The sequence below is a fragment of the Chelonia mydas genome, chromosome 2, assembly GCF_015237465.2.
Source record: "Chelonia mydas isolate rCheMyd1 chromosome 2, rCheMyd1.pri.v2, whole genome shotgun sequence".
NCBI lineage: Eukaryota > Metazoa > Chordata > Testudines > Cheloniidae > Chelonia > Chelonia mydas.
In genome coordinates, this window is record NC_057850.1 from 73493974 (window position 1) to 73519992 (window position 26019).

At 38.5% G+C, this 26019-nt stretch overlaps 1 protein-coding gene across 14 annotated transcripts in view; it reads right to left on the bottom strand.

Moving 5' to 3' along the window:
* Positions 1–819: 819 nt before the first annotated feature.
* The window catches only part of ASXL3 (ASXL transcriptional regulator 3), a 152630-nt gene continuing 127430 nt past the window's right edge, over positions 820–26019 (bottom strand). For 13 of the 14 annotated variants that reach the window (XM_037892671.2, XM_037892673.2, XM_037892677.2 and 10 more), the window contains 4 exons: positions 20373–20469; positions 19763–19868; positions 12378–14337; positions 820–9346 (listed from right to left, as the gene is read on the bottom strand). In XM_037892671.2, the coding sequence (XP_037748599.1) occupies positions 5699–9346; positions 12378–14337; positions 19763–19868; positions 20373–20469 (5811 nt within the window). In that variant the 3' untranslated portion in view covers positions 820–5698. The remainder of the gene's footprint in view (positions 9347–12377; positions 14338–19762; positions 19869–20372; positions 20470–26019) is intronic. The other variant, XM_037892681.1, reaches the window with a different exon arrangement.

A 26019-nucleotide genomic window follows, 5' to 3' on the forward strand; every position in this document is an offset into this window, starting at 1 on the left:
ACAGTACAACAACTATTTAGGACAGGCACTGTCTTTTTGTTTTGTTGTTTGTACAGTGCCTAGCACAATGTTGCCCGGATGCATGACTGGTGACCTGAAGTGCTAATCAAATAATAATAATTGTGGAAAGGTGCAGCAAGGCATTGCGGATTCAGGAAGTGCTGGCCTTAGCATTTTTCAGCAGGCCTGTGAAAAGATTACTTGCTGTCCACCCTCTTATCCCTAACAGCTGGTTTATGTTTGCAAAGCTCTTTCAAAGGAAAAAGTTCTAGAAACATTTTGTTTGTAATGTAATGAATTCTCCGCTCTATTTCTATCTCCTGTTGGTCTAGCAGAGTTTAAACGCCAACTCTGGTTTCATCACTGGGTAACGGGTTTGAACTGGGAACCTGTTATCAAAGGGCCACTAAGGTATGGATTTTTAAGTTCTTCTTTGTTGGTGGGAAAGGGGAGGGGGAGATCACAAAAGGATGTGGTGCTCATGTGCTGACAGAATCAGGTTCCCAAAAATACCTAGTATATACCTAGGAGTTGCCCTGAAAGACAATGCAGCTAATCTATTATGTTCTGTAAATCTTCTACTTAAAAACTCAAAATATTAACAGCCAGTTTTATTTTCATTATTTCAATATGGTCGTAGCTATGCTATATCAGATACTGCTCAGTCTCAATCATACAATAAATGGTCATCAACTTTTAAAAGTACAGATTTTCCACTTCTGTTTCTCCTTCACTGACTGGAATGTTCAATGAACGTACAACGTTCAGACAGAATACCCCACATAATGCACTGAACATAAAAGAAAAACATATGACAAATATATTTTATCTCTTTATTTTTTTCCAGAATATTTTAATATTGAAGCCCATGTTGTTATTTTCAGGGGACCAGGAAGAGGAAAAGGGGAGGGAGAAGAGAGAAAATATGGAGATAACTCAATTTATTTAATGTATGGTTTTGTGAGTGGTCATTTTTGTAGGCAACAAATGTTTTTTGTTTTTGTTTTTTTTTTTTAAATAAAAAATGAAGAGCACCATTAAAGAAAGCATGATCCCTGATTTCTAAAGAAAACACTGTCTTTAAAAAAAAATTGTTAAAATGCTTCTTGCTCTCAGTCACATTTAGTCAGGTAACAAAGCAAGCATAACAGTATTAAATTGTAGCAACCCCACTGAAATCAACTACTCCCCCTTCCGAGGATTCAGAGAACCATTTCTGAGCTTTTCCTGTGGGAATAATGTTTTCTTTGGTAGAGGATTGAAGGAGGGTTTTTACTTCTCCATATGTTAATGAAAAAAAAAAAAATCTATGCATGTTAGGGATTTCCCCCTTAAATCTGTATTTCTCATGCCTGTTAAGTATGGGTTGATTTCACATTGTTGTTACACTCCAGGAGTAATACTGCCCTAAAAAGGCATTGAATGGCTAATGTCAAACAGATGTAAACATTAAAAATACTGACAAATAAAATAAAAAACACAAAAAACCCTGTACTGAAATTGTGAATTGAGTTAGGTTTCTGTAAAGCAGAAGAAATATTTTACAGCAGTACAAGAGAATTATGGCAACAAAGTAAAGCACTTTTCTTGTAACATTCATGAACATTACAAATACGACAAAGTTATTCTACAGACTAAATTATTCTGTAACTATCAAATATAGTACAAAGCGAAATATTATGTGCTATAAAAGAAGCAGCTCCTTTAAATTAGACTAAAAATGTTGGTTTTACAGTGACAAAAGCATGATTACTGAAGACAACAGGATTTTTAGATTCAGAAACATTTAGCTACACAGGTCCATGATTATCCACACTGAATATTATTTACTTCCCCCCAAAGTTCTACAGAAACACAGATAAAAAACCGCTGTGCTGCTGTCACAAAACTGTAGAAAGTCATTCAGTGTTTAAAGCAGGGCCGTTCACATGTGTCAGCTAAGATGATCCCTTTAGATGACATTTTTGAGCTTTTGAGTGTTCATCCTGGTACTTCACCACACCTTGGTAAAACTGCTAAACCAGAGGCTACAATAACTATTCTGAAATTGTGCGTGTGTTTGTAAGGGGAAGGGAGGTGCAGCATAAGATAATTTTACTTCAGAAACTGCATTACAAAGCACCATATGCACCAGTTTATAAACTGTGCAAGGAATTCCAGGACCCTGAAAAAATCTGAACATTCTGTAGCTTACCCTAACAACACAGAACCCTCATCAAGAAAAGGGACGTAATTCTGCTTTATGGCTCTACCTTATTTTTAAGTTAATTCATTTCACGTGCTAAATCTCAGCAGGTAAACAGAATGCTGAAATGAAGTGCCCAGTTCACCAATTTTTTTACATTATTTCAACTAACGGAATTTCTGACCGGAAAATTAGTTCTGCACAGGAACAGAAACATACACACTACAAATGCCCTAATGTTAATTACACACCTCAAAAATACGCAGATTAAAAAAAAAGGAAGGAAGGAGCACAAGAGTCTTTCTTCCTCTCTCCCAAAAGTGCTGCAACTAGGGAAAAAACTTTGGATATTTTCCAAAAATGCATGTGTGTAAATTATTCCTGCGGGAAGGATGGATGGACTGACACACGCAAACACATAGAGGTGTCTTCTTAAGTAATGCTTCCTCTCACCACTTTTCAGTGCATAAATCTTAAGTGTTCAACAGTGCAAACTGCACGATCACTAACAAACCAGAGTGACATGGGGATTGAAATCTGGACAAAATTAGACAAAAACAGGAGCAATCCAAAATTCAGTTCTAATCTTAGGTGGGTAAAATTTTCAAGAGCATCTGCATGATTTAGGAACATAAGTCCCATTTTCAAATTAAAAGTCAATGAGACTCAGGCTCCTAAATCATTTAGCTGCATTTGGAATTTTACACCATGGCTATAAATCACTGACACCACTCACAAGATGTTTCTAAATAGTGGGTCAAATTCATTCCTAAAGCCACTCCATTGATGTCCAATAGAAGTCAATGCAATGGCACCATGAAGGGGTTTGGCCAACTGTGTTATATTATTTAGCATCATTTTGCCCAAACCAGTTTTATATAACATTTTATCGTATGTCAAATATGCAAACTACAACCACAGTACAAAGATGCCATTGACATGAATTAATAAAATACCATATTATTCACTCCCTTACCAGTCATTCAAAACAAAACATTTCTGGATGCTGCATTTTCTTTCAATACCATGTCAGTCATGGGTAGAATACATTTCCAGTTGCAAGTAAAAACAGATAATGATACGTGCTGTGGACAACGGATTCTGAGCCAGATGTAAAAAGATTCCCAGTTCTCAGAGGGTTCATATAAACACAGGTTATCATGATTTTAAGAACTGGCCAATCTGTTTATTTAAGGGAATAAATTCTACCTCTACCATATGTAAATACAATAGGATATAAGTCCAATACAGAAGGCTCCTTAAATATGGTTTGGTATGCATGACTACAATATACTCATGTTTACCCATGTGACCATCATAGCTCCCATTTGGGTAGCTATCAGCACACCACTGGAAATTACTTTTCAACTGTTTATTTTTGGTTTGTTTTTCATTCCACAGAAAGGTTTGAAAAATTGGAAAATCTGTGTGATTTTCACCTTTCATAAAGGAGTGCTTTTGTATACAGAAAATATATTACTGTATCAGCAACAATATTGTTAATGGAATCATCAATAGCTTTGGATCACATGGTGTCAAAAATTAATACTTAGATGTCACTACTACAGTAAACAGAACTCTAGTTGCACCACAGAACTTCTTATGGCAGGAATGTACTTCCTACAATGTTCCAATGAATTTTTAAAGACAATCAAAAGAAATAGTATATTTTATGTTTGTAAAAATGGTCCCAAAAGAAAATAAATGTGATTTGCATATATGGCAGAACCTCACTAATATGCACTGATGCCAGGGAGATCGATTACAAATTAAATAATTATAAATTAGTAAGCAAGAAAATATCATAAATAAACAAGTATAATGGATCATATAGTGTATTTTTCATTTGACAGTTTTATCGTTTGTGTTAATACTTCAGGATATACCAGTAAATGTGTAGTGTTATATGTTTTGTATAAATACTAAAATCTGAGTAATACGAGACCTCAACTCACTGCTATTACATGTTTCACTGAGAACTAGGGATAGAATGTCTGTTTTTTGTGCAGATGGTAAGGTGTATCTATTAGTGAGGTTCTACTGCAATGGTAAAAATTACGGTGTTCTCTATGCTCATATTTGTTTGGGTTGTCACAGTCGTATGTCAGCATATGGGGTACTCGTACTGCACATTTTGTGTTCTTGAATCTGGAGTAAAAAAAAAAAAAATAGCAGAATTTTTTCCTGTCTCCAACAGCTGCATGTGCTTTATCCCTTTATAATATTTTCCTTTTAGGTGGACAGGGCCCCAAAATTACTGCTGTTGTCCTCTAATGTTATGGTGGCTAATGCATCTGGAATGCAGCTGTAGTCCTCAACATAAATACAGTACTGGATAAATACTGAAGATTATTTAAAAGATGCAGTATCCCTTTAAAAAAAAACCCACCTCTTTACTCCCAACTCTCCAAATTATACTGTAAGTGGTCTGAAATCTTTAATAAAAAAAGGTAGTGTTAAGTCATTTTTGAAAAGTCAAAACTCAAACATATTTAAATAGATAGTAAATCATATAGGAGGGAAAATAACTGATTTTCTACTATTCAGCTCAACACACAATTATAATCTGTCCTCAAATCATTAATTATACCTTAGGATCAACCTTAGGCCATGGAAATGCTATTGAAATCCAAAACCTGTTTGTTACCTAGACCTGACCCATATATGTGTTTGGGATTGATAGCTCAATAGGTATACAGGGGAGGTTTGGGGAGAGAGGGAAAAAGAGAGCTCTCTAAGAGAAGTCGTTACTTCCTCTACACTCCATTAAAGCCAAGAAGGTTCTAGACATGGTCCAGCTAATCAAACCACATTTACAAATCTAATTCTCAGGGAATCAACAAAAACAGCTGATAATTAAAACCTTACCTCCATAATGCTTTGTGTAGGAGTGAGCAAACTCCTGTAATCAAATCTGTCTAAAGTCTCTCTTTCTTTTGCTAGGTTGGCCGCCTATAAGTTAGTCATGGATGGTAAAGGTGGGTTCAAGAAAGCAATCATCGTTAGAAAAACTGTAAGTCAATTTAGTAGCTGTGATGGTGATTTGCAACAGAACACCAAGCTACTTTACCCAAAGCAGTCTTTACTCAATTTGTTAGTCGTCTTGTTATCTCTGCACTTGCAGTACCCCAGCAATTAGAAATCATGAGAATACAACTAACCTGTTATTCTTAACCTAGAGGGTCTGCTATCATAATATATCAGTGGGGAAAGAGTGTGCTGCACTTTGTGCAAATAAATAGAAGCTAGGAATGACATTTTAATACCTTTTCTTTTAGACAGCAAGGAAGCTTATAGAAGCTTAATAACAAGTTTTTTTTTTGTTTGTTTGTTTTTTAAGAAATTCTAATGGTTTCTTCTTCTTTCCAGGGAATGTCATGCAAGCAGAAATAACTAAATTCTGAAACAAAGCATCACCAGAAAAAAAAAAAAGGCCTAAAATGTTTCAATTTCTCCACTTCTTTGTTCTGCTCTCTCATGCTGAGAAGGGATACTGCATCTTTGACTCAGTTTCTACCGTACAACCAAACAAGCTACACACAGTTTTGAAGGGCCTATGCAGTCATCATGGCAGAAGGCTCCACAGCCTTTGCACACTATCATGGCTTTCAGCCTGCAAGAGCATTTCAGTTCCAGTTCATCTGCATTGCTGCTGTCAGCAAATTTCTGAACCGGAATCGGAACGTTCTGATTAGACAGACCTGTAGCAGCGTTTGAGCCGCTTCCCAAAATTCCAATAGATTTTTCAATCGCAGATGCTGCCCTTTTGAAGCTTGTGCTACCAAAGTGTATAGCTGGATAATTGCCACAGAGCTGCTGCTGCTGCTGCGGGTGCTGTGTTTGTATTTTCTGAGTCGTTAATTGGGTAAAAGGCTTCTGTGGCTCAGAAAGTAAATAGGAAGAGAAATCTGCATTTTTTAATGCAAATGTTTTTAACTGTTCTTTTACTTCCTTCTGATCATAGGAAGCTTGTTTTAGGCCCAGTTCGCAGCTGCTGCTTAAACCTTCCTCAAAAGAAATAGGTTCAGATTTTATATTGCTACAGATGCTTGCTGGCTGAGGCCAACTAAGCCTTTTAGTGGTTTCCATAGTAACTGTCAGTTGCTTTTGATCAGATGGGACTTCTGTGTTTGGAATAGGGGGAGGAGGAGGAGGAGGGTGCACTAACGCTTTATTCTGGAGAGTTTGTGAGGCACTAGCAATGTCATCACCTTCCTTAATTTGAACATGAGGGGAAAAAACACTTCCTAGCCTCAGCTGGTGAGCTGTTGCAGAAATATTGACCTCTCCCAAACCCTTCTGTTCCAGGTGCCTACTGAAAGCAAATGCATTGCAGCCAGATGGCACTTTTGAAGTAGTTTGCAACAAAGCTGCCGTAGGAATGGGGCCTCTTGCAGCCATGGACATTTGGTAAAAATGCTGTCTCTGTGAGGTACTAGCTTCTGCATGAAAACTGCCATTTTTGTCCATGTGAAATAAGTTCTGCTGGAAACTGCATGAAGGCAGTGGCCTCTTCTGCTGCTTGATCTCTGGACTGTGAGCAATTCTGTTCTGAACAGCATGTTTGCTCAGCCACTCTTGTTTAAATGGCTGACCATGCCCTAGTTGATTCGTATTGGAACCGATTACACAAGGAGCCACTTTAACATCTGTGTCCACTGATAGCTTCCCAAGCTCACATTTCATTTGAGTGTGCTCCCCCACAGTCCTGGCCATCCGCTTCTTTGGATGGTTGTCACGCTTTCTGATTTGCAGTGGGGCTATGCCGCCTGCTGTAAATCCTTTACCATCTGGATTGGGTGAGCTGGAAGGATTTTCAACCAGACTTCTCTCAGATGCTGATGTTTTACACACTGAGGTAGTTTGCAAAGGCAAGGGGAGCCTGTTAATCTCTAGTTTGGCTCCGGATCTGGGCTGTGGCAGCACCTTTTCCAAAGGCAGGTTGCCTTGCAGTAACTGTGTCACTAGAGGATTGTTGGCCTCAACTGATGACAAACGACAGCTAGAGCTTCCAGCATTTGTAACTCTTTTTAGGGTTTCTGTTGTCAATGACAAAGAGTCCTCCATAGAGTCCGTAACAGATGTCTTGGAGGTCTGTGTCAGCTGTGCACTCGGGGCTATTTCTGCAGTCTGGCGAGGCATTTCAGGTCCTGTAAAATCTTCAGTGTCCATCCTAAAGCATTTGTCAGATTCGGTAGTTTCTGATTTAACAGGAACAGTGATGCTAGTCATAAGACTCCTTGACTGCAACTCTGACATCTGCGTGTAACTTGAAGGCTCAGTTTTGACATTTTTTAAACAGTTTTGCTCTGTATATTCTTTATGCTTATTTGGGTTAAGATGGCTGACCACTGGCTGGTCTGTGTGCATTGCCTCTTCATCATGCCAGCATATTCTGTTATTAGTGTTATACTGATTGACACAGGCAGCATCTGCTTCACTTTTAAAGGCTGAAGGACCTCGTAACTGCTCTACAAAACCTTGACTGGGGGCAACAACCTCAATTAATTTATCTTGAGGAGTAAGAGGCACTTCTTGAAGACTTGTACAAGCTGCCTGCAAGGTTTTGCCCTCTTGTTTTGCTGTAACAGTTATGAAGCTGGAACTGTGCTCAAGGCTTTCATTACTGACTATTTCAGGCCTGCTTATTACAGACACCTGAGGACATGCTATATTTTGTAAGGCAGTTTCTGCCCTCACAAGTCTGCTCTGCAGATCTATGCTGTTTTCTGCATTTTCAATGGAAGCAGCCAGCGACAAACTGGAATTTAATGTCGTAGTGTGGTCAACAATGACTTTACAAGGTATAGACCTGTTCACGGCTGTTTGTGTAAAGCTCACTGGCTGAGATTTACTGGACAGATCTATTCGGTTTCGTGGTCCAGAACTTTTTTCCAAGTTGTCAGCACTTAATTTAGCAGTGTTGTCGTAAGAACTTATTGTCACCATATTACCAGTAAACACTGAAATTGGTGGCCTTGCAACAGAATCTACTACTGTAGCCGCATCACTGCAGCTTAAAGCTGCTCTAACAGTAGTGTTAATGGATACAGTACTTTGCTCACTGCATCCAGTTATGGCTATCTTATCAGAAGAAAATCTAGTAGTAGTCCCCACTGGGGGAATCAGTACAGAACTACCTGGGAGATGATTTGGCAAATTACTTGCAATGGACGAAGTTGGCACAGTGGTATATTGACTGGAGACTGCATTATTTGCGCTGCTACTTGATACTGGCAACCTTTTCTCATCAATTGAATTTGATAAGACTGTACTGTCTATTGAGCCTGGAACAATAGTGTTATCAATACATTTTGGTACAATGGCAATGCATGGAGTATCAACCCCTTGGGTGGATTTCAGCATGTTTACATTACAAGCCGAAATTGTTGTGTTTGTACTGTCAACAGACATTAAAACAGAAGATTTATCAATAGAACTTGCAAAGGGAAGTTCTTGAATTGCTCCCGACATAGCAGTGCTGCAAACAGACACAGGGACTGAATTTTTACTATAAAGCACTGGCACATTGTTATTTTCAGCAGAGGTAGATGAGATAATTTTCTCACACAAATGTGGCATAGGTATGTTTTCATCAGAACTGTGAACGGATATATCCGTAGCAGTTTCTGGCAATGCAGCTGTGTTAAGTGACTGCTGCAGTAAAGTGTTCGTCTCACGGAGGTGAGTAGACTTGTTACTAGGAGACCTGCAGTTAGGATTAACTATAATGACACCAGTAGAAACTTCAATCTTTGTGTCAGGTGTCGTCGAGGTGTCTATGGACGAAGGACCTTCCTTTGAACTGAGCTGTGACTTTGCTTCTTTACTGGTCTGAAGTAAGTGGGCTCTGGCTTGATGCTTAGCAAATAGTTTGGCCTTTGTTTGCTCCTTGATGTGTGCCAGTGTTCTTGTCTTCCCACCTTCGCAGGGACTCCCCATTGCTCCAGAGACTATGCTTGCAGCTGCTGCCACAGCAGCTGCAGCTGCAGCCTCTCTCTGGGCTCTAGCTTGCTGAGCTCTTGCCTTGATATCTGCAAGAGTTCTAGCCCCAGTGTTCCTCCCGCTGCTGACTGATGTACTTGGGGAAACCCTAGGTTCTGGTTTTGAAACAGGCTGACTCTTGATAATAAAAGGTGGCCCAATTTTTGAGAGTTGAATCTAAAAAGAAGAAGAAAACAAAACAATTTTAATAGGATATCATACATATTAAATTTCTCTGCTATCTTCTAAACGGTTCAGAGCATGATAGAAAATTAGAGGTCCCACTAGATGAATTAGAATTACCATGTAATGTATTTACACAGAAAAATGCTAAAAGTTAACAATATGTTCATTTTACTACTTTGTCATTCTCCAGCAGAAGTAATGAGTACTTGAATTTGCCTCCATAGACCTACCTTTTTGTTGAGAAGGAAAGTTGATTGAATGTGATAAAATACAATGGTTATCTGATATAATTCATCACACCTTCCTAATCTCCACTGTATCTAGCTGGAGACCAACCTGTCAGGTGCAATGGGACTGGAAAAGGGCTTCCTAGTTAACACCTACTGCAAATGTTTGAAAAATAATCATAGTGGTTTTGCTCCTCATTCCAAGGCATTCAGGCCTCTGTAACTACTTAATCTTTCCCTCGTTACACCAAATATTTATTGTAATATCAAATGCAACTAAAAAACCTTTCCTCCAGCTAGGAGGAGTCTGAAATTCCTCTGAGTCTGTAATTCATACCATACCAAGGATCAATCCCTGACTGAGACTTAAAAGGGGTGAATCACAAAAATGTTTTTTTCCCTCCCTAGCACCCTAATTTTAGGACACCTACTATACTATCTTTCTGGTGCATCACCTGCTCACTACTGTGTATCGAGAACTAAGACCCCAATCCTGCAAATATTTATACAGTGTTTAATGTATATACATGAATGATCTCACTGAAATCAATGGGATGACTCATATTATACGTAAAGATAAGCACGTGCACGGGTGTTTGCAGGATTGGGGTGTAAGAGACATGAGGTCACATCCAAAACAAGCTCCAACAACATTCAGTGGAATTCACTTCTATTAAACACATCAAGCCAGGCAGAATAGTATTTTAACCTCTTAAAATGGACACATTTTTCAGCTGTCCAGGTTAGTGGGGCCTCAGTGATCAGTGAGGTGACTTTCTTTTGGAGAGTAGCAGAGAGATGAGCTATGTAACAGTTATAGGAAAAATAGCCATGTGATAAATGTGAGTTAAGGGAAGTCAAAGCTACAAAAGAGCCCTTATGATTTGGGACATTGGCAGGGTCATTTTTACAAGGAAAGGTAGCCGTTATCAATGGCACCACCTTACAAAGCTAAATACTGATTAAATAAAGGTATGATTAACATATGATTTTCCAAAATAAATTTTAGAAATGCCTGCTGCTGTTTCAGTATCTTTCTTCAATGTCTCTGGGGCTCTCTATTGGTAGGAGCTGCCATTTTCCTAGCAGGGGACCAATCTGATGATGCAGTGTGGGATTGAAAGAATCTGGTTTTCTATTAGGAAGCAGTGGAACTCAAAGTTCCAGTCCTGTAGTAATATGCATTTTATATATCTCCACAGTACAGCACAGACAGTGTCAGCATAACTTTCCCCACACAGCTCTGCCAATGGGCCTCAACCCTGACCCTGAGGGAAAGAGCAAGTCATTCTACATGCCAATTCAATTCTTGGCCTGTCTGCAGACTCTGCCAATTAGTACTAGTTATGGTGGTGGTTTTGTAATGTGGAAACTTCTCATCTGGGAAATGGAATGAGATCAAACTAATTTCACATATACCAATGAATATCCAGCAGATAGTGACCAAAAATCAACACTACTTATTTCATCTGGGTTTGAACTAGCAACCTACAGACAAAAGGTTTCATCATCTAGAACTAATCTCTTAACTAATTCTGTTCCTCCTCTAATTTTTTTTAAAAATCAGTTACTTGAATAGTTGAGTTAATAACACTTACATTAACACATTTCTTCAAGTACACTTCTACTTTGAAACACTTTGCTTTCCAGCTCAAAAGCAGATTTTTTTCAATCCTACTTCGCAACATCAAGATTGATAAAATGGTAACTATTGTTTGATTGTTAATTTTTTAAATTATAATTATGAAACCTTTTTCTCCCTGATCTACTTTTCTTTGTAATTAGATAGTGATTAGAATTCCATATATGAGGCTGGAGTCTTTCAAAAAAGACATGAGTACCATTAAAGTTAGAGTGGGCTAGCTTCCAACTGTATTCTTGCTCACCAATTACTGTTAGCTGCTCCATGCTGTAGTACTAGTGATTGAAACATTTACTGTATTTGCCCTCCTGGACAGATTAGCAATGTTCAATTACTATAGCAGTTACAAATAAATAGAAAAAAGGGACAGCTCTGAATAATTGGGAACTCACACTGCACAGCCAGTAGGTTGAGTGAAGTAGACTGGGCTTAACTTTTGGCCAACATCATCATGTACAAAACTAAGATGGACAAGACATCACGAAACAGACTAAATAAATCTATTGTCCTCACATGTTAAAAAGAACTTTCCAAACTGAGCTAACTTTTTAAAAAAAGACAAATGTGTACAAAGCAATTTCTCTAGCCAGTAATTTGCTGCCAGTAAAGATATTTGCATTCTCATAAAGACTTTCTCCCTTACAGCTAAGGTTCTGCCTCCTAACTGTACAGGGGAATCTTGTACTTAAGCCATCATGTGTACCAGTCTTGCAAAGAGATCTGCAAGCACAGGCTGTTACTCCATATAGAGCCTCTCTGGCTTCAATCTGGGTCCCGCTGCAGAACTGAGGAACTGACCAGTTGTAACAAAAATGACTCTGATGTAACAAAGAAAAACAGACAGAGAGCAAGCCCTTGCTTAATCTTGAATATTGTAGACTGGGGAATTAGCAAATATACTAAGAAACAATGGAAAAGTCCATGGATTTATTTTTAAGTCATATATATTTGGATTGTTTGCCCTCACATGAAAGTACTTTTGCAACAAAAGTGAGGTAATTCAAACTGTGCAACACAGAAAGAGAGGTATTGGAAATTGCTTATCTTTCTCTCCATATACCAAATATTTAAGAGTAACAAACAAATCCAGAGGCAATCAGCAGATAATTAATCTTTAGCCTTCTGACTCAGTAGGCTTTTACTACCACTCTACCTTCAGGGGTGGGACTCGGGGCTCTTCTCTGGGTGGCTGCTCTTTCTCAGATGGACTCATCAACGGAGCATTACGATTAGACTGATCATCTTCTATTCTAGCTCTCTTCTCTTTACAGATTCCAAAACCGTGCTGCTCTGCAGTCTTCCTCTTCGGGATCTCTGCATCTCTATTTTCAATTCTTACTTCAGATGATTTTGTGGGTTCTAATAACTTAGACGAATGGGAACTCTCCAGCCGGATCTGTACACTGCTTTGTTGTTTGTGTGACTTACTTCTGCACACTTCTGAGAATGAAGTCTTTTCTAGAGATGAGGTATATACTTTATCATGTGGTTTAACTGGAAGGAGTTCGGTGCTTTTGCCCACTGTCCCTTCTGATACGACAGCTATCTCTAATGGCGAGAGCACACCTTTCTTTTCCGCTCTTTGCTGAGCATGATGATTTTTAATTTTGATCACCTCTGGAGAAGAAAGTTCTGAAATGGAAGCAATGTAAGATTTCTCAATTTCAGTATGTGATCTGCATGATTGATGAGTAAGATTTTTGCTTTGGGGCTCTTCCAATATTGAACTTTCAGGTATATTTGATAGCGGACTGATTTTCATAGTTTCAGTTGTACTCTGAATCAGTTTTTCTTGCACAATAAGATTTTCCTCTTGAGATGCCTTAGGAATGGTTGAAGTTTCTTCTTTTAAAGGGGAGAGGGATTCTTCAGATAAACATGGTGATTTCCTTTGTTGCAGAATAAGTCTTTCACTCTGTGGGGAATTAGAAATTGGAGAGGTTTCCGACAGAAAAGGTAAACTGGTTGCCATAGATGTTTCAGAAGCTAGAAGTACAGAAGACACAGAAGAGGTTTCTGATGTTAATGGTAAATCCGACATTGGAGAGGTTTCTGATGTTAAAGGTAAATTAGAAGCTGGTGATGCCTCTGATGTCAAAGGTAAGTTTGATGTCAGAGATGCTTCTGAGGTTACAGGTGAAGTGGACACTGGAGATATTTCTGACATTAAAGGTGTGTGCAAGCTTTCTTCAATGGTCTTTTGCTGACTATCAGGTTCAATATTTTCACTGCTGGCTGCCTCAGATGAACAAGCTGTTTCATGAGATGCTGGAGTACAGGGTTCCTCTGAAGTGGACTGTGTGTCACCTCCTGGAGAGGCAATACCGATACAAGGTCCCTCTGGGCTTTCAGAGGAAAAGGAAGTTTCAGAAATACAAGCATTTTCAGATAACTGTTCGTCAGGGTCACTCTGTAGCTCCATATCAACAGCAATGCCTCCATCAGTGAACAATGAGCCTTCTAGAGCAGAGTTTTGTGTTTCTGGAGCACTTAGCTCTTTTGTAGACTCAGAATCCCTCTCTGCTGTATCACTGACAGAGTTTGTTGATGAAGCAGATTGTGCAGGTGATAAGCAATCCTCCAGCTGATCAATCACAACTGACATGTCTTCCTGAGGACTTTCTGATTTCAACTCCACTTTAATTTCAATGTGAGACAAAGTATCAATTACATCATTCATCACAACACAGGATGCTGAGTTGTCTGCAAGTGGCACTGCTTCTACTTCTTCATTAGTACCAGCTGGGCTTACTGGCTCCTCAGAAAACTCATGTTCTGTTTTATGGTTCTCCTCTTGGCATTCACAGATACTTGTCTCAACCTCCTCAGCAATCTCTTCCTGAATTACAGATTCGTCAGGTACCAATATATCCTCTGAATCTGATTCCCCCATTAGATCCTTGACTGGAACCTGTTCCACATTATGAAGAGACTGACAGAAATCTCTTTCAGGAAGAGGTGGAATTTTCATGCTTTTCTCTTCATGGTCCTCAAGAGTTTTTTGTTTAGAAGGACCAGGTATACCAGAAGATCCACACAGCAAACTACTCTCATCTTCATCACTGTTCTGTCCTGAAGTGAGCTTCATAGATTCTTCTCTTGACATTCCCAACCTAAAATACAAACCACTTAAGTTAAAATGTCATGTAATCACAGACAGAATTAAACAATGACTTGATTTTTGTCCTATGCTTTTACTGAATATATGCCTTTAAAAGGGCATTGTCATATAAAAAATAATGGAGTAGATTCAACAGAGTGATGCAATTTACACTAGCTGAGGATCTGGATTTATATATTTAGGAAAACAGATTTCCTTACCTGTATTACTTATATTACCTTTGATTAATAAAACTTCAGGAATTTTAAAAATGCAATTTACTTATTATTTAACCATTTGGCATTTCATTCAAATTGCACATAAAATGCAAACTATTTAGTTTCACTTTTATTTATACTCCATTTCCCTTTCTGATTTTCATATTCCAGCACAATGCTGCTATAGTGGCACTGCAAGCATTGCAGGAGAATTGTTTAAATCCAGTGAAAACAGTTTTGGTTTGAAATTTAAAAACAGTTCAGAAAAAATATTTCTATTAATATCACTTTTGCCTAAATGAACAGGAAAAGCTGCACTTCAGAAACTCATTCTTGCCTCAAGCTGATGAACTGTTTCTTTTCTATTTAGAAACTTCTAATCATTTCATTTTTTTTGCAATGAAGATTAAAAGAATCCCATTTCATCCTCATTTATTTTCCAATCAAGAGTCTAATACACAAAGTAAGAAAAGATCAGTGGCAAGCTCCTGTTTTTGATTCCATTCTATTTCAGATGCATATAAAGCAGCATTATTTTAAGACAATAAACTTTCAGTTTTTTAATATTTATGTCTATGAATACACAACTCCTCAGATTTCTCTATAATAAAAAAAACCTTTAACATTCTTAAATACAAAATAAATGAGGCGTTTATATGCAAAAAGTCAGTGTGGCCCTTGGTTACACTTCCATTTTAGGATGTTTTCTTAATCCCTTTCTTACCTAAAATATTATATATTAATTTACATATAATTCTATTGCTTCAGACAAATAAAACTAAAACACAGCTAAGAGTTGCAGATATTGGTAAAAAAAATTATAAAAGTCATTGATTTAGGTTGAAAAATGACAACTGAATTTAGAAACAAGAGATACTGAGAGAAAATATAAAGAGAGCATGATCCTGCACCCTCATTTCTGAACAAAGACAATGGGGCTGGAGAATACTCAGCACCTTTTGGAGTGGGTCATGGGTGACCATACCAGCAGCAATGTGATACTCCAGAGCGCTGGAGAATACACAAATGCTAGGCTGGGGTGGTAAGAGGGGTATAATGGTCTTCAGAATCACATGCCAATAACAGAAGATTGATCCTCATCCTCCATTTAATAAGACAACGTAACTGAATAAACAAGAGTGATGTGCAAGAACGAAAGGTACCAGGAAATTAAGCAAGCAATGGTTTTGAATAATTTGCAGAGGGTGACAGGAAATAGGAAGGTTTCAGAGTAACAGCCGTGTTAGTCTGTATTCGCAAAAAGAAAAGGAGTACTTGTGGCACCTTAGAGACCAACCAATTCTGTAACAGCTCCAAGTATGGAATAATCATGGAATGAATCAACATTTTTAGTAGCACACTTTAGGAATTCTGAATAGATGGCATTGTTGACTATGCAACAACAATCATGTTATAAAAATAATCAATCAATAATCAGTAACCAAAAAGAATTCTCAGTTTCTTGAATGGAGAAGCAAAGCCAGTCTCAAGAAAGGGAGGGAGGCAGTGGGGAAGGTACTGCACAACTGAAAGCCAGTAAGAGGACCTTGTTTTTAGCCTTGTTAAATATGAGGACATTCTGGAGCATCTGACATAAAATGTCTACCAATTACTTAGTAATGTAGGCAGTGGTGCTGGGGTTGCTGCCAAACCCCTGGCTTGAAGTAGCAGTAACAGACACCAAATACATTCCAGGATCAGCACCCCCACTATAAAAATTGTTCCAGCACCCCTGAATATAGGAAAAATAGAATATACAATAGAAAAATATTGTAATATAGAAAAAACATATCAGCAGAAGAATTAGGAAATGCAAGAGAAAGCTCAACATAATCAGCACAGAAATGATTCTCAAAAACAGGCATCCTAGTCATTTAAATGAAGGGGAAGAGAGACAGTGGAAATAAAAAAGAGGAGGGATTAATCCGCTGAATCTACCCCATTATTTTTACTCTGACAATGCCCTTTTAATGGCATGTATTCAGTAAAGGCATAGGGCAATACTATTTTTGATATTATGACTTAAAAGATGTTCCCATGGGCTCAGAGAACAGTGGAGGAAGAAGCTTGCAACAAAGGAAAGCCTTAAGATCACAGGGTCTAAGACAAAAGCAGCCTGCATAACTGGCTGGTCTTTCCACTGTTTTAAAGATAGCAAGACACCAAGACTGCAGTTACATGGAAAGCAGGGGTCGGCACCACCATGTTGTGCAATGGACACTTGACAAAATTACCGTAGTTAGTGATGGACATTGGGTTGTGGGGGGGAGGTTATGCCATTTAGTCATTCAATTTTTTGAAAAATTATCATGGACCTCAAAATTTTTCCATGTACAGACATGTTGCTGACCCCGATGGAAAGTATCAGATTGATGGTAAAGGTGTTCACTGTACTGAAACTATTTCTACTTGGCAAGTGTGGAATTATTTGGTAAAGTCGGACAGCCAGTCTTGAAATTAAAAATAGCCATCAAAGGTACACGGAGGATGATACAGTAATCCATATTAAAGGGAAATCAGTGAAACTATTTGGCATTTACTTAATAATTTTAAATAGCATTAAAATTCAGAGAATACAGGTCGAAAGCCAGTGCCTAGAGATAACACAACCTGTTAGCATCACCACAGCCACTTTAATCTCTGAGAGTGGGACAAGAGATAGTCACTACAGACCACTGGAGTCAGATTCATCAGGTGACAATCATGTTTTTTCTAAAAGTGCTAATAGTTAATATATCTGGAATTACACAGCATCTGGTCATGATTAAGTACATCAGTTGTTCAGAGATTTATTATTTCTAAGAGAAGCAGAACGTTCATGGAGAAAACAGAAAATAAAATGGATGAATGTGAACAACAGGAAGGAGACTTTGCTATGTGTTATGTAATACACAGAGTCTGGCAAATAGATGGAAGGGCTCTTGGGTACAGTCTAAAGCTATGAATTCAAAGGGGGTTTAAACAGGGTGATCCCAAAGATTCTCAATTTATTAAAGATTAATCTCCAGGTAGATGATGCAACTTGAGAGCCAAGTAATGGAATATTTATAAGCAGTTAACTCAGCTGAGGCCATAACAAAATCACCAAACTGACTAGAAAGGAAAATTGGTCAGATCCCAAGGTGCAATCCAGTTTGCTGCCAACACACCTGAGAAATAGCTCATAAAGAATCGGAGCTATCAAGAGCTTCCATTTCAATGGAATCAAAGTATTTGAAGGCACTCAATCCAAACCATATTCAAAACAAGTTTAAAAAACCCAAGTCATAACAAGGTAGTAAGCAGCAAGTAGACTGAACTCGAGTAAAGATGTTGCCAGACAAACAGTAGTCCACTAAGACAACAACACTTGAGACAAGTCAAGAAGTAGAGAGACCTAGAGGGGTGAAACAGCTGGTGCCCGCAGATTAGCCAGATAAGAAACATGCACATGAAACAGAACAGGTGGAGAAAAACAGGTTCAGTCTAATGGTCAGAAGAAATTGTGAGTATGACGACACCCGGTATTCCTAGCTGGATGTCAAAACCTACCGTCAGTACTGCCATGTGTCACTGTCATTGCAGACTGAACCTTATCTGTTGGCCATGGTACCCAACTTTCAGCTAGCAAGGCAGGACTGCTGGTTCCTTTTAACATAATTAATACTACCCCCCATGGACATGTTGGTCATCAGTGCATTTGGAACACTGTCCTTTAAAATAAGCTAATAATTTTGCTTCGTTTGTGCTTAAGCTTCTAATTACAGCAGAAAGTCCCAAGGCAACCTTTCAAAACAGCTCTCCTCTTAGAGCAGAGTTCTGTAACTCTGACTTGTATATTAACATGCATAATTAAAGGCCACAGACTCCATAAACAAATGGCTAGCTTTACATATATTTAAATAAAGAAGTTTACAGTTGGACTATATCCTGGTCTCCAGGCTTTCAAGGAAAATGCTTTGCCACTTGATCAAAAAGAACAGTTCTGTTACACTAAGGCATCACAGTATGTTAACAAATAAAATGATAATGCTCATGTTGTGAGAAAGCTGCTAGCAAGGAAATGTAAAGTTAAACTTGAAATTCAGTCTTTTGATCTGCTGCCTTGTTTCACCTAAATACTGAAGTGGTGTGAAATCAATGGATCGTGCAAGGTAGCACCTATACTGTAATGGCCAGGCACAACGCTTTAGTTCCTGATTTTATGTATATGTAGGTTTTGGTCTCTGAATGTCCTTGACTGCTTAAGTAAACAAAAGCGGTTTTAAAATATAAACAATTCCACACATTATAATGGCTCCTTTGGGCCTTTTCTGTCTATTAAACCCATATATTATCCACACAAATTTTACATAGGATGTATTCTAAGTTATAAACTGAAGCCACTTTAAAGTTACAAGTGCACAAAAAATTACATAAAAAACAAAAAACTCAATATAATTCTATATTTTAACACCTACATAAGTCAAAGAGCACTGGACTGACTTTTTAAAAGCCATTTAAAAGGACATTCTCAGGTTTAAAAAACATTAACAAATTTCCTTACCTATATTAGATTTTTAAAACAGAAAGAATTTAAGGGCTGTACACAGCTGCTGTAAACTGGGATAGCTATACTGACATCAGAGCTATTCTGACTTACACCAGCTGAGCCTTTGGTCCTATACATCTAATTCACTTTACCCCTTTTCTGATATTTGTTTTGTTTTTGTACCTCATATCAGAAAATAAAATTAGACTACTCAGTTTCAGTTTTGTAAACTTATTCTATAGTCAATTTCACCTACCTATTGTGTGCACTAGCACAATGCTGGAATATCTGGGTCAGAAACACCTTAGGAGACTTATTTTTTTAAACTGACTTTTTTAAAATGTCATAGAAACATCTCTGTTGGTCTTTGGTTTTGTAAAAGCTTTGTTTATAATTTCAGGCAAAAACTGGCTTATTACAATACTTTTAAAATAAAAATTATTCCCATGTTCAGACGCTGTGTCTTAAATTCTGCACAGAATGAATGTTTGTGGATGAGTTCTGAACCCCATAAAATGCATTTTTAATGTAAACGCTGCCATGCCACTATAATTGTACCCACACTTTCTTATATTGGGGAACTACTGCCTTTGATAACTGGTTTATTAAGTTTTACAACATATATGATTGTACTATGTGAAGCACAGAACAATATTTTCATTTCCTTCTAAAAGGAAATGAAACAAAATGGTTTTTGGTCCAATACTTACTTTTCACCATAAAACCTTTCAAAGAACCTTTCCTTCCAAGGTTCTGTTTTCTTTTCCTTTTCAATCTCTTGTCTGATGCGCAACTGCATTTCTGGTGTAAATTCTCCTAAAAAACAAATACTAACATATTGAATAAAAGTTGTCAAGGTTTACTCTAATATGGGACCATTATATATTGTATAAAGATACACAGATATACTGTTCTTTGTTATAGCCATCTGAACAATAATTCAATGCAAAACAAAGGTGAGTGTGACCTGCAAGATTGCAATTAGCATATAACTTTGGTATTTCCAAAGTATATTGGTGGGATTTAGTCACATGCATTTATGTTTCCAAAGCTGACAGTGATGGAAATGCCTATTTACTTATTTTTAAACTGCTCAAATAAGCTGCCATAGCAAACTATAAAATTATTAACTGAAAAGAGATTCTCTAGAATAAATTCAAAACTGAATCAGCAATTAGTGTTGCTGCATTTCTGCTGTACTGCATTTTCCATTCTAAAAGTATTTCTCAATATACATCTTTTTTTATTTTGGCTAAGAAAAAAAGGCATCCTTCATAAAAATTAATATTTGGTAAATACTTGGAACAAGTAGAGAGTTACCTTCTGCCAATCGTTGTTTCCACCCTTGTGCTGCATATGCAAAGAATTCATTATTTAGAGCGGAACTACTGAGGCGCAAAACTCCATCACTTCCCATCTAGAAAATAAGCCGATGGTAGCAGAAGACACTGTCAGAAATAGCTTCAACTAAGATTACATAAGAATAGAGTTCCAATTAAGGGGAATGGGAAGGGATAGGAAGTGGGAATAACAAAGGAAATCAACTAATAGTATTAAAACAGCATTTTCAGTATAGTCATTACTGTAAATGCAAGTGGCCTAATCCAGCATCTATGTGCCTACTTCAAATATCATGAGTATTCCTGATGATCACTCAATTTACAACTGATTGATGTGGTTTAATCACAGCCATCTACCTTGGGCCTAATATGCCTAGAATTGTTGTACACAATCAAAAATCCAGATCATTATTGTTCTTGTGCATCGTCCTGGAATACAGTACAGAAACAAACTAATTAAATGTAACAAAGGCAGTAACTTTATCATATTTATCTGTGCTGAAGAAACCTAGTTCCCAGGATATCTAATATACCCTACTTGCTGACAGCAGGGTGGAGAAAAACAATTTTCCTTAACAAAAACATAAAAAGAAAGAAAAAAAACTAGTATAACATTATCAATAAAAACAAAAGCAGCAAAAACCCTGTAAATGTTATTTTACAGGCATCAAAAGGGTGAAAATGGTGGGTGTGCTAAAATAGTAATTATTTTTACTTTCTACATATGTAAAACAGAGTCATTATGAAAATATTATTTGAACTACCTCATCTGCAATAAGTGATTAAAACAATTTAGTATTGAGTCTCTTTTTATGGCATACTGGACACATTTTCTTTTTAATTTCATGGGTGCATGTTGAAATACTGTAGCTAATAATTTATTAACTAGGAAAATCAATAAATAAAATGCATTACAATAAATAAAATGCGTAACATCACATCTATAATAATTTTCCTGTAACAGCAGCTACAACAAAGATAAAAACACCAGACAGAAAGGGCTTTAGTAGGAGCCAATTTGTTCAGGTCAAAGGTACCTCGTGCTCAGTACAGTTCACTATACACATCCTTTCAGGTTGCTAAGAGATAAATGTTTGATTGCTTTCTCTGTCATCTGCTAGTGCAAAGCATCACAATTCTCAGCATGCTAGCACACTAATTTTAACTATGAACATAACTCCAACTGCCCTCCTCCATCCCAAATCTGGAAATAGAGAAGGAAGCAGATGTCACAGCCACATTTAATAATATTTAACCATATCTACCTAGTTATTTTCCTGATTTACAACTAATGCTGCTCTCACTCTCCAGCATAGTTTTACCAATTTAATCATTTCACAGCTTATGACCTAACCCATAATACTCTGTTTTATGAACTAAAGAACATGTTTTAAAATGCAAAGTAGTGAAAACAGGTAGACTGATCAAGGTGGAGTCTGGGAGCTGGGTGCTTCAATCCTGCAGGGAAAACTATAATGGACCCCCACTGACTTCAGTGAGGCTCAGTGAGGACATGTGTCTGTCTGGGTGGTTCTCCTTGCAGGGTTGGTGCCTTAAGCTGCTTCTCTTTTTTGTCTGAACGCAGCAATGGCATTTCCTTGCAAAGTCAATACAACAGAAGCAGTTGCTGGCAAGTAATATGCTACTTCCTTTCCTGCTCCAAAGCTTAATGTACTGTTGCTGCAGAGTTTCTACACCCCACACACGTAAAGGGACCAAGGTTGAGTCAAGCATTACTTTGATCAGCTCAAGGGTCTAGCGTGAACCAAAGTGGAGATTCCAAAGAGAGAAGATGATCTGCATCCAAGAAAGAGGAACTGATAAAGAAGGTGAGAATTTAGTTTCTATATACTACTACAGAGATACCTTTAGATGACCAAATATATGGTGTACAAATTCTTTGGGTAAAGATGCAAGGAATGAAAAACAAAGCAGAAATTATTGTGGACACCACTTAGAGATCACGAGAACAGGAGACAAAACAAAAAATTCTAGACTAGTTTCTTAGGCTCCAGTGCCCACGGGAGATTTTAACAAACATCTGTTGGGTAAAAAAAATATAACCGTAAGACATTAAACAAACAGTTCCTAAATTACACAGAAAACAATTTAATGATCCAGAAAGTGAAACCACTCCAACTAGAGGAGAAGTTGCCCATGATCCATTATTTTTAACTAATCTGAAAGAACTGTTTGAGAATGAAAGAACAACAGGAAAGAACTGAACCAGTGACCACTATCTAGACTCACTTTATTAAAGAATGGAATGACATAATGCAGGAGTAACAGATTTCAGGTAAGCCAATTTTGGGGGTTTGAGAAATCTACTGAAGTGCAATATGATTAAGCACTATAGTCCACCGCTGTGGTTAAAGAATCACAAGAGACAGCAAGTCAGATCCTGAACTGGTGTTAATCAGCATAGCTCCACTGTGGAGTTACACCGATTCACATCAACTGAGGATATGGCCCAAAATAATTAAGGCACAGCAGTCAAAATTTCCTTTGAAAAAAGAATACAAGAAATAAGAATTGGCCAGATACTGTGACTTTATAAAATACATTCAAAAGTTTGAGGTTAAAGAAAATCTGTACTGAGAACAGAAAAGGAAGAACGGACTCAATCAGTGAAAGCTTTAAAGGAAAAAGGAGGATGTCAGAAAAGCAAAGTGAGTTAATGATAACCAAAGAGGTTACAGTGAATAAGAGAGGCTAAACTAAGAAGTAGTAAAAATAGCTGACATGTTAAACTCCTTTTTATCTATATTCAAGAAGAAAAATAGAGAAGTCTGAAAACTTTAAAAAAGAAGTAAGATCTTGTAGAACTAGCTATTGAAAAAGAACAGATAATGGAATACTTGAAAAATTTGAACATACGGTGTGCAAATCATCTGATCTAATGCCACAAAACCTATAGCATAAAGGAAATGCGTTAAACAAGTTTACTGCACCCAGAAACTAAAGAAAAATTATATACAAAGATTTCATAGTTTTCATATAGCTCAAGGCCAGAGGGGATCACTAGAAAATCTTCTAGTCTGACCTTTGTGTAATCACAAGCCATTAAATTTCACCTACAATCCCATGTTGAACCAGTAAATTGGGTTAGACTAAAGCATTTCAGTCCTCAGAGACTAAACTGCTACATGCCACAGGCAGAAAACAGGGGAGACCAAGATGCCACCAATGCCTGATGTCCCTGGAATGGCAGGGAATTGATAAGAGACGCTCAGGTGTTCCTAGCAGGTGATCTCTACTCCATACCACAGAGAAAGGCAAAAACTCCCAAGGTCCTTGCCAATCTGACCTGCAGGAAAATTCCTTCCTGATCACAAATCTGGCGATCAGCTATGCCCTGAGCATATGAGCAAGATACACCAACCAACCATTTCAGAAAGAGGATTCTTCATATCATCTCAAACACTGGTCCACCCAGTCTGGGGTCCTACCTCCAACCGTGGCCATTCTTGATAATTCAGAGGAAGGCAAAAAGAAAAGAAAAAAAAACCCAAAAACCCTCAACCACCATACACACCAAAATGCAGTCGGCCAATTGTTCATCCGCGGGAAAAAATATTCTTCCTGACCCCAGCTGCCAGCCAGCTAAAGCTCTGAAGCATGAGATTTATTTATAGTGATTGTCTTAATGCAGATCTGAAAATGGCATAAGCCTGATGAGAGCAATACATAGCTTCCTATTCTCTCCATGGACTATGAAGCGAGAGAGTAAACAGGACGCACAGACTCTAAGGCTAGGAGGAAACATCACAACCACCCAACCTGACCCTTGTGCACACAGGCCATAGATTTGTTTCCCTAGAAGCTGGATTAAAACAATCATTTAAAAAGATATATAAACTTGTCTTAAAGTCCACCACCTGTCCTGGTAAGCTGTTCCAATGTTTAATACCCTCAATATTAGGAAACTGCATCTTATTTCAAGGTTGAAATTTTAACTTCTAACCATTGAATCTAATTATGCTGAAACATTTACTTCTGGAGGAATTCTGCACCACTGCACATGAACAGAATTTATGTCCCCTGCAGACTTCTTTGCTTCCCCACTTTCTGATGTGGAAGCAAAGTAAATCCACAAAAGTGGTCATGTAACCCTCCCCAGCAGTATGTTTCAGGTGCCTAGGGCAGCCGGCAGAGAGGTAAATCACTTTGGGACAAGGGGAAGGACTTGGGAAGACCTGGCTGATGGCTCCTACCCTGCACTGGGCAGGGCTGCTAGTCCCAGCTGTGCTGGGGACACCGGGACTTCCTCTTCCCTGGCATGGCATCCGGGGCTGTGTCAGACCCACTCCCAGATTTCTCTCCTGGCTGTAGCAAGCTCTGCAAACTCTGTCCCCCAAACTTACTGCATCCCTCGCTCCTCAGCTGCAGGGGGAGGGATCCCTATACACGGATCTGCTCCCCCATCCGCCCAACCCCTGTGCATCCAGACCCCTCATACCCAGACCCAGCAAGCCTCACCCCCTTGCACCAGAACCCCCCAATGAGCCCCACTCCCCCAGCATCTGGACCCACCACTAAGCCCCCCCCACCCAGACCCCCCTGCCGAGCTCTATCCCCCCAAACCCAGACACTGCCCACTACTGAGCCCCAAACACTTTCACCTGGACCCCCTTGCAGAGTCCCATTATCACTGCACCCAGAACCTTCCAAAAGGCCCCTGGGCATCCAGATCTCTTCCTCCACCTCCACACCTGGATCCCCCACTGAGCCACCCTGTCATAAATATAAAGGGAAGGGTAAACCCCTTTAAAATTCCTCCTGGCCAGAGGAAAAATCCTCTCACCTGTAAAGGGTTAAGAAGCTAAAGGTAACCTCGCTGGCACCTGACCAAAATGACCAATGAGGAGACAAGATACTTTCAAAAGCTGGGAGGAGGGAGAGAAACAAAGGGTCTGTGTCTGTCGGTACGCTGCTTTTGCCGGGGATAGAACAGGAATGGAGTCTTAGAACTTTTAGTAAGTAATCTAGCTAGGTATGCGTTAGATTATGATTTCTTTAAATGGCTGAGAAAAGAACTGTGCTGAATAGAATGACTATTTCTGTCTGTGTGTCTTTTTTGTAACTTAAGGTTTTGCCTAGAGGGATTCTCTATGTTTTGAATCTAATTACCCTGTAAGGTATCTACCATCCTGATTTTACAGAGGTGATTCTTTTACTTCTATTTACTTCTATTTCTATTAAAAGTCTTCTTGTAGGAAAACTGAATGCTTTTTCATTGTTCTTAGATCCAAGGGTTTGGGTCTGTGGTCACCTATGCAAATTGGTGAGGATTTTTACCAAACCTTTCCCAGGAAGTGGGGTGCAAGGGTTGGGAGGATTTTGGGGGGAAAGACGTGTCCAAACTACGTTTCCCAGTATACCCAGTTAGAGTTTGGTGGTGGCAGTGGATATTCCAAGGACAAAGGATAAAATTAATTTGTACCTTGGGGAAGTTTTAACCTAAGCTGGTAAAAGTAAGCTTAGGAGGTTTTCATGCAGGTCCCCACATCTGTACCCTAGAGTTCAGAGTGGGGGAAGAACCTTGACACACCCGCACTCAGATTACCCCACACAGAACCTTCTCCCACACCCGGATCCCCCAACACTAAGCCCCTCCACACTTGGAT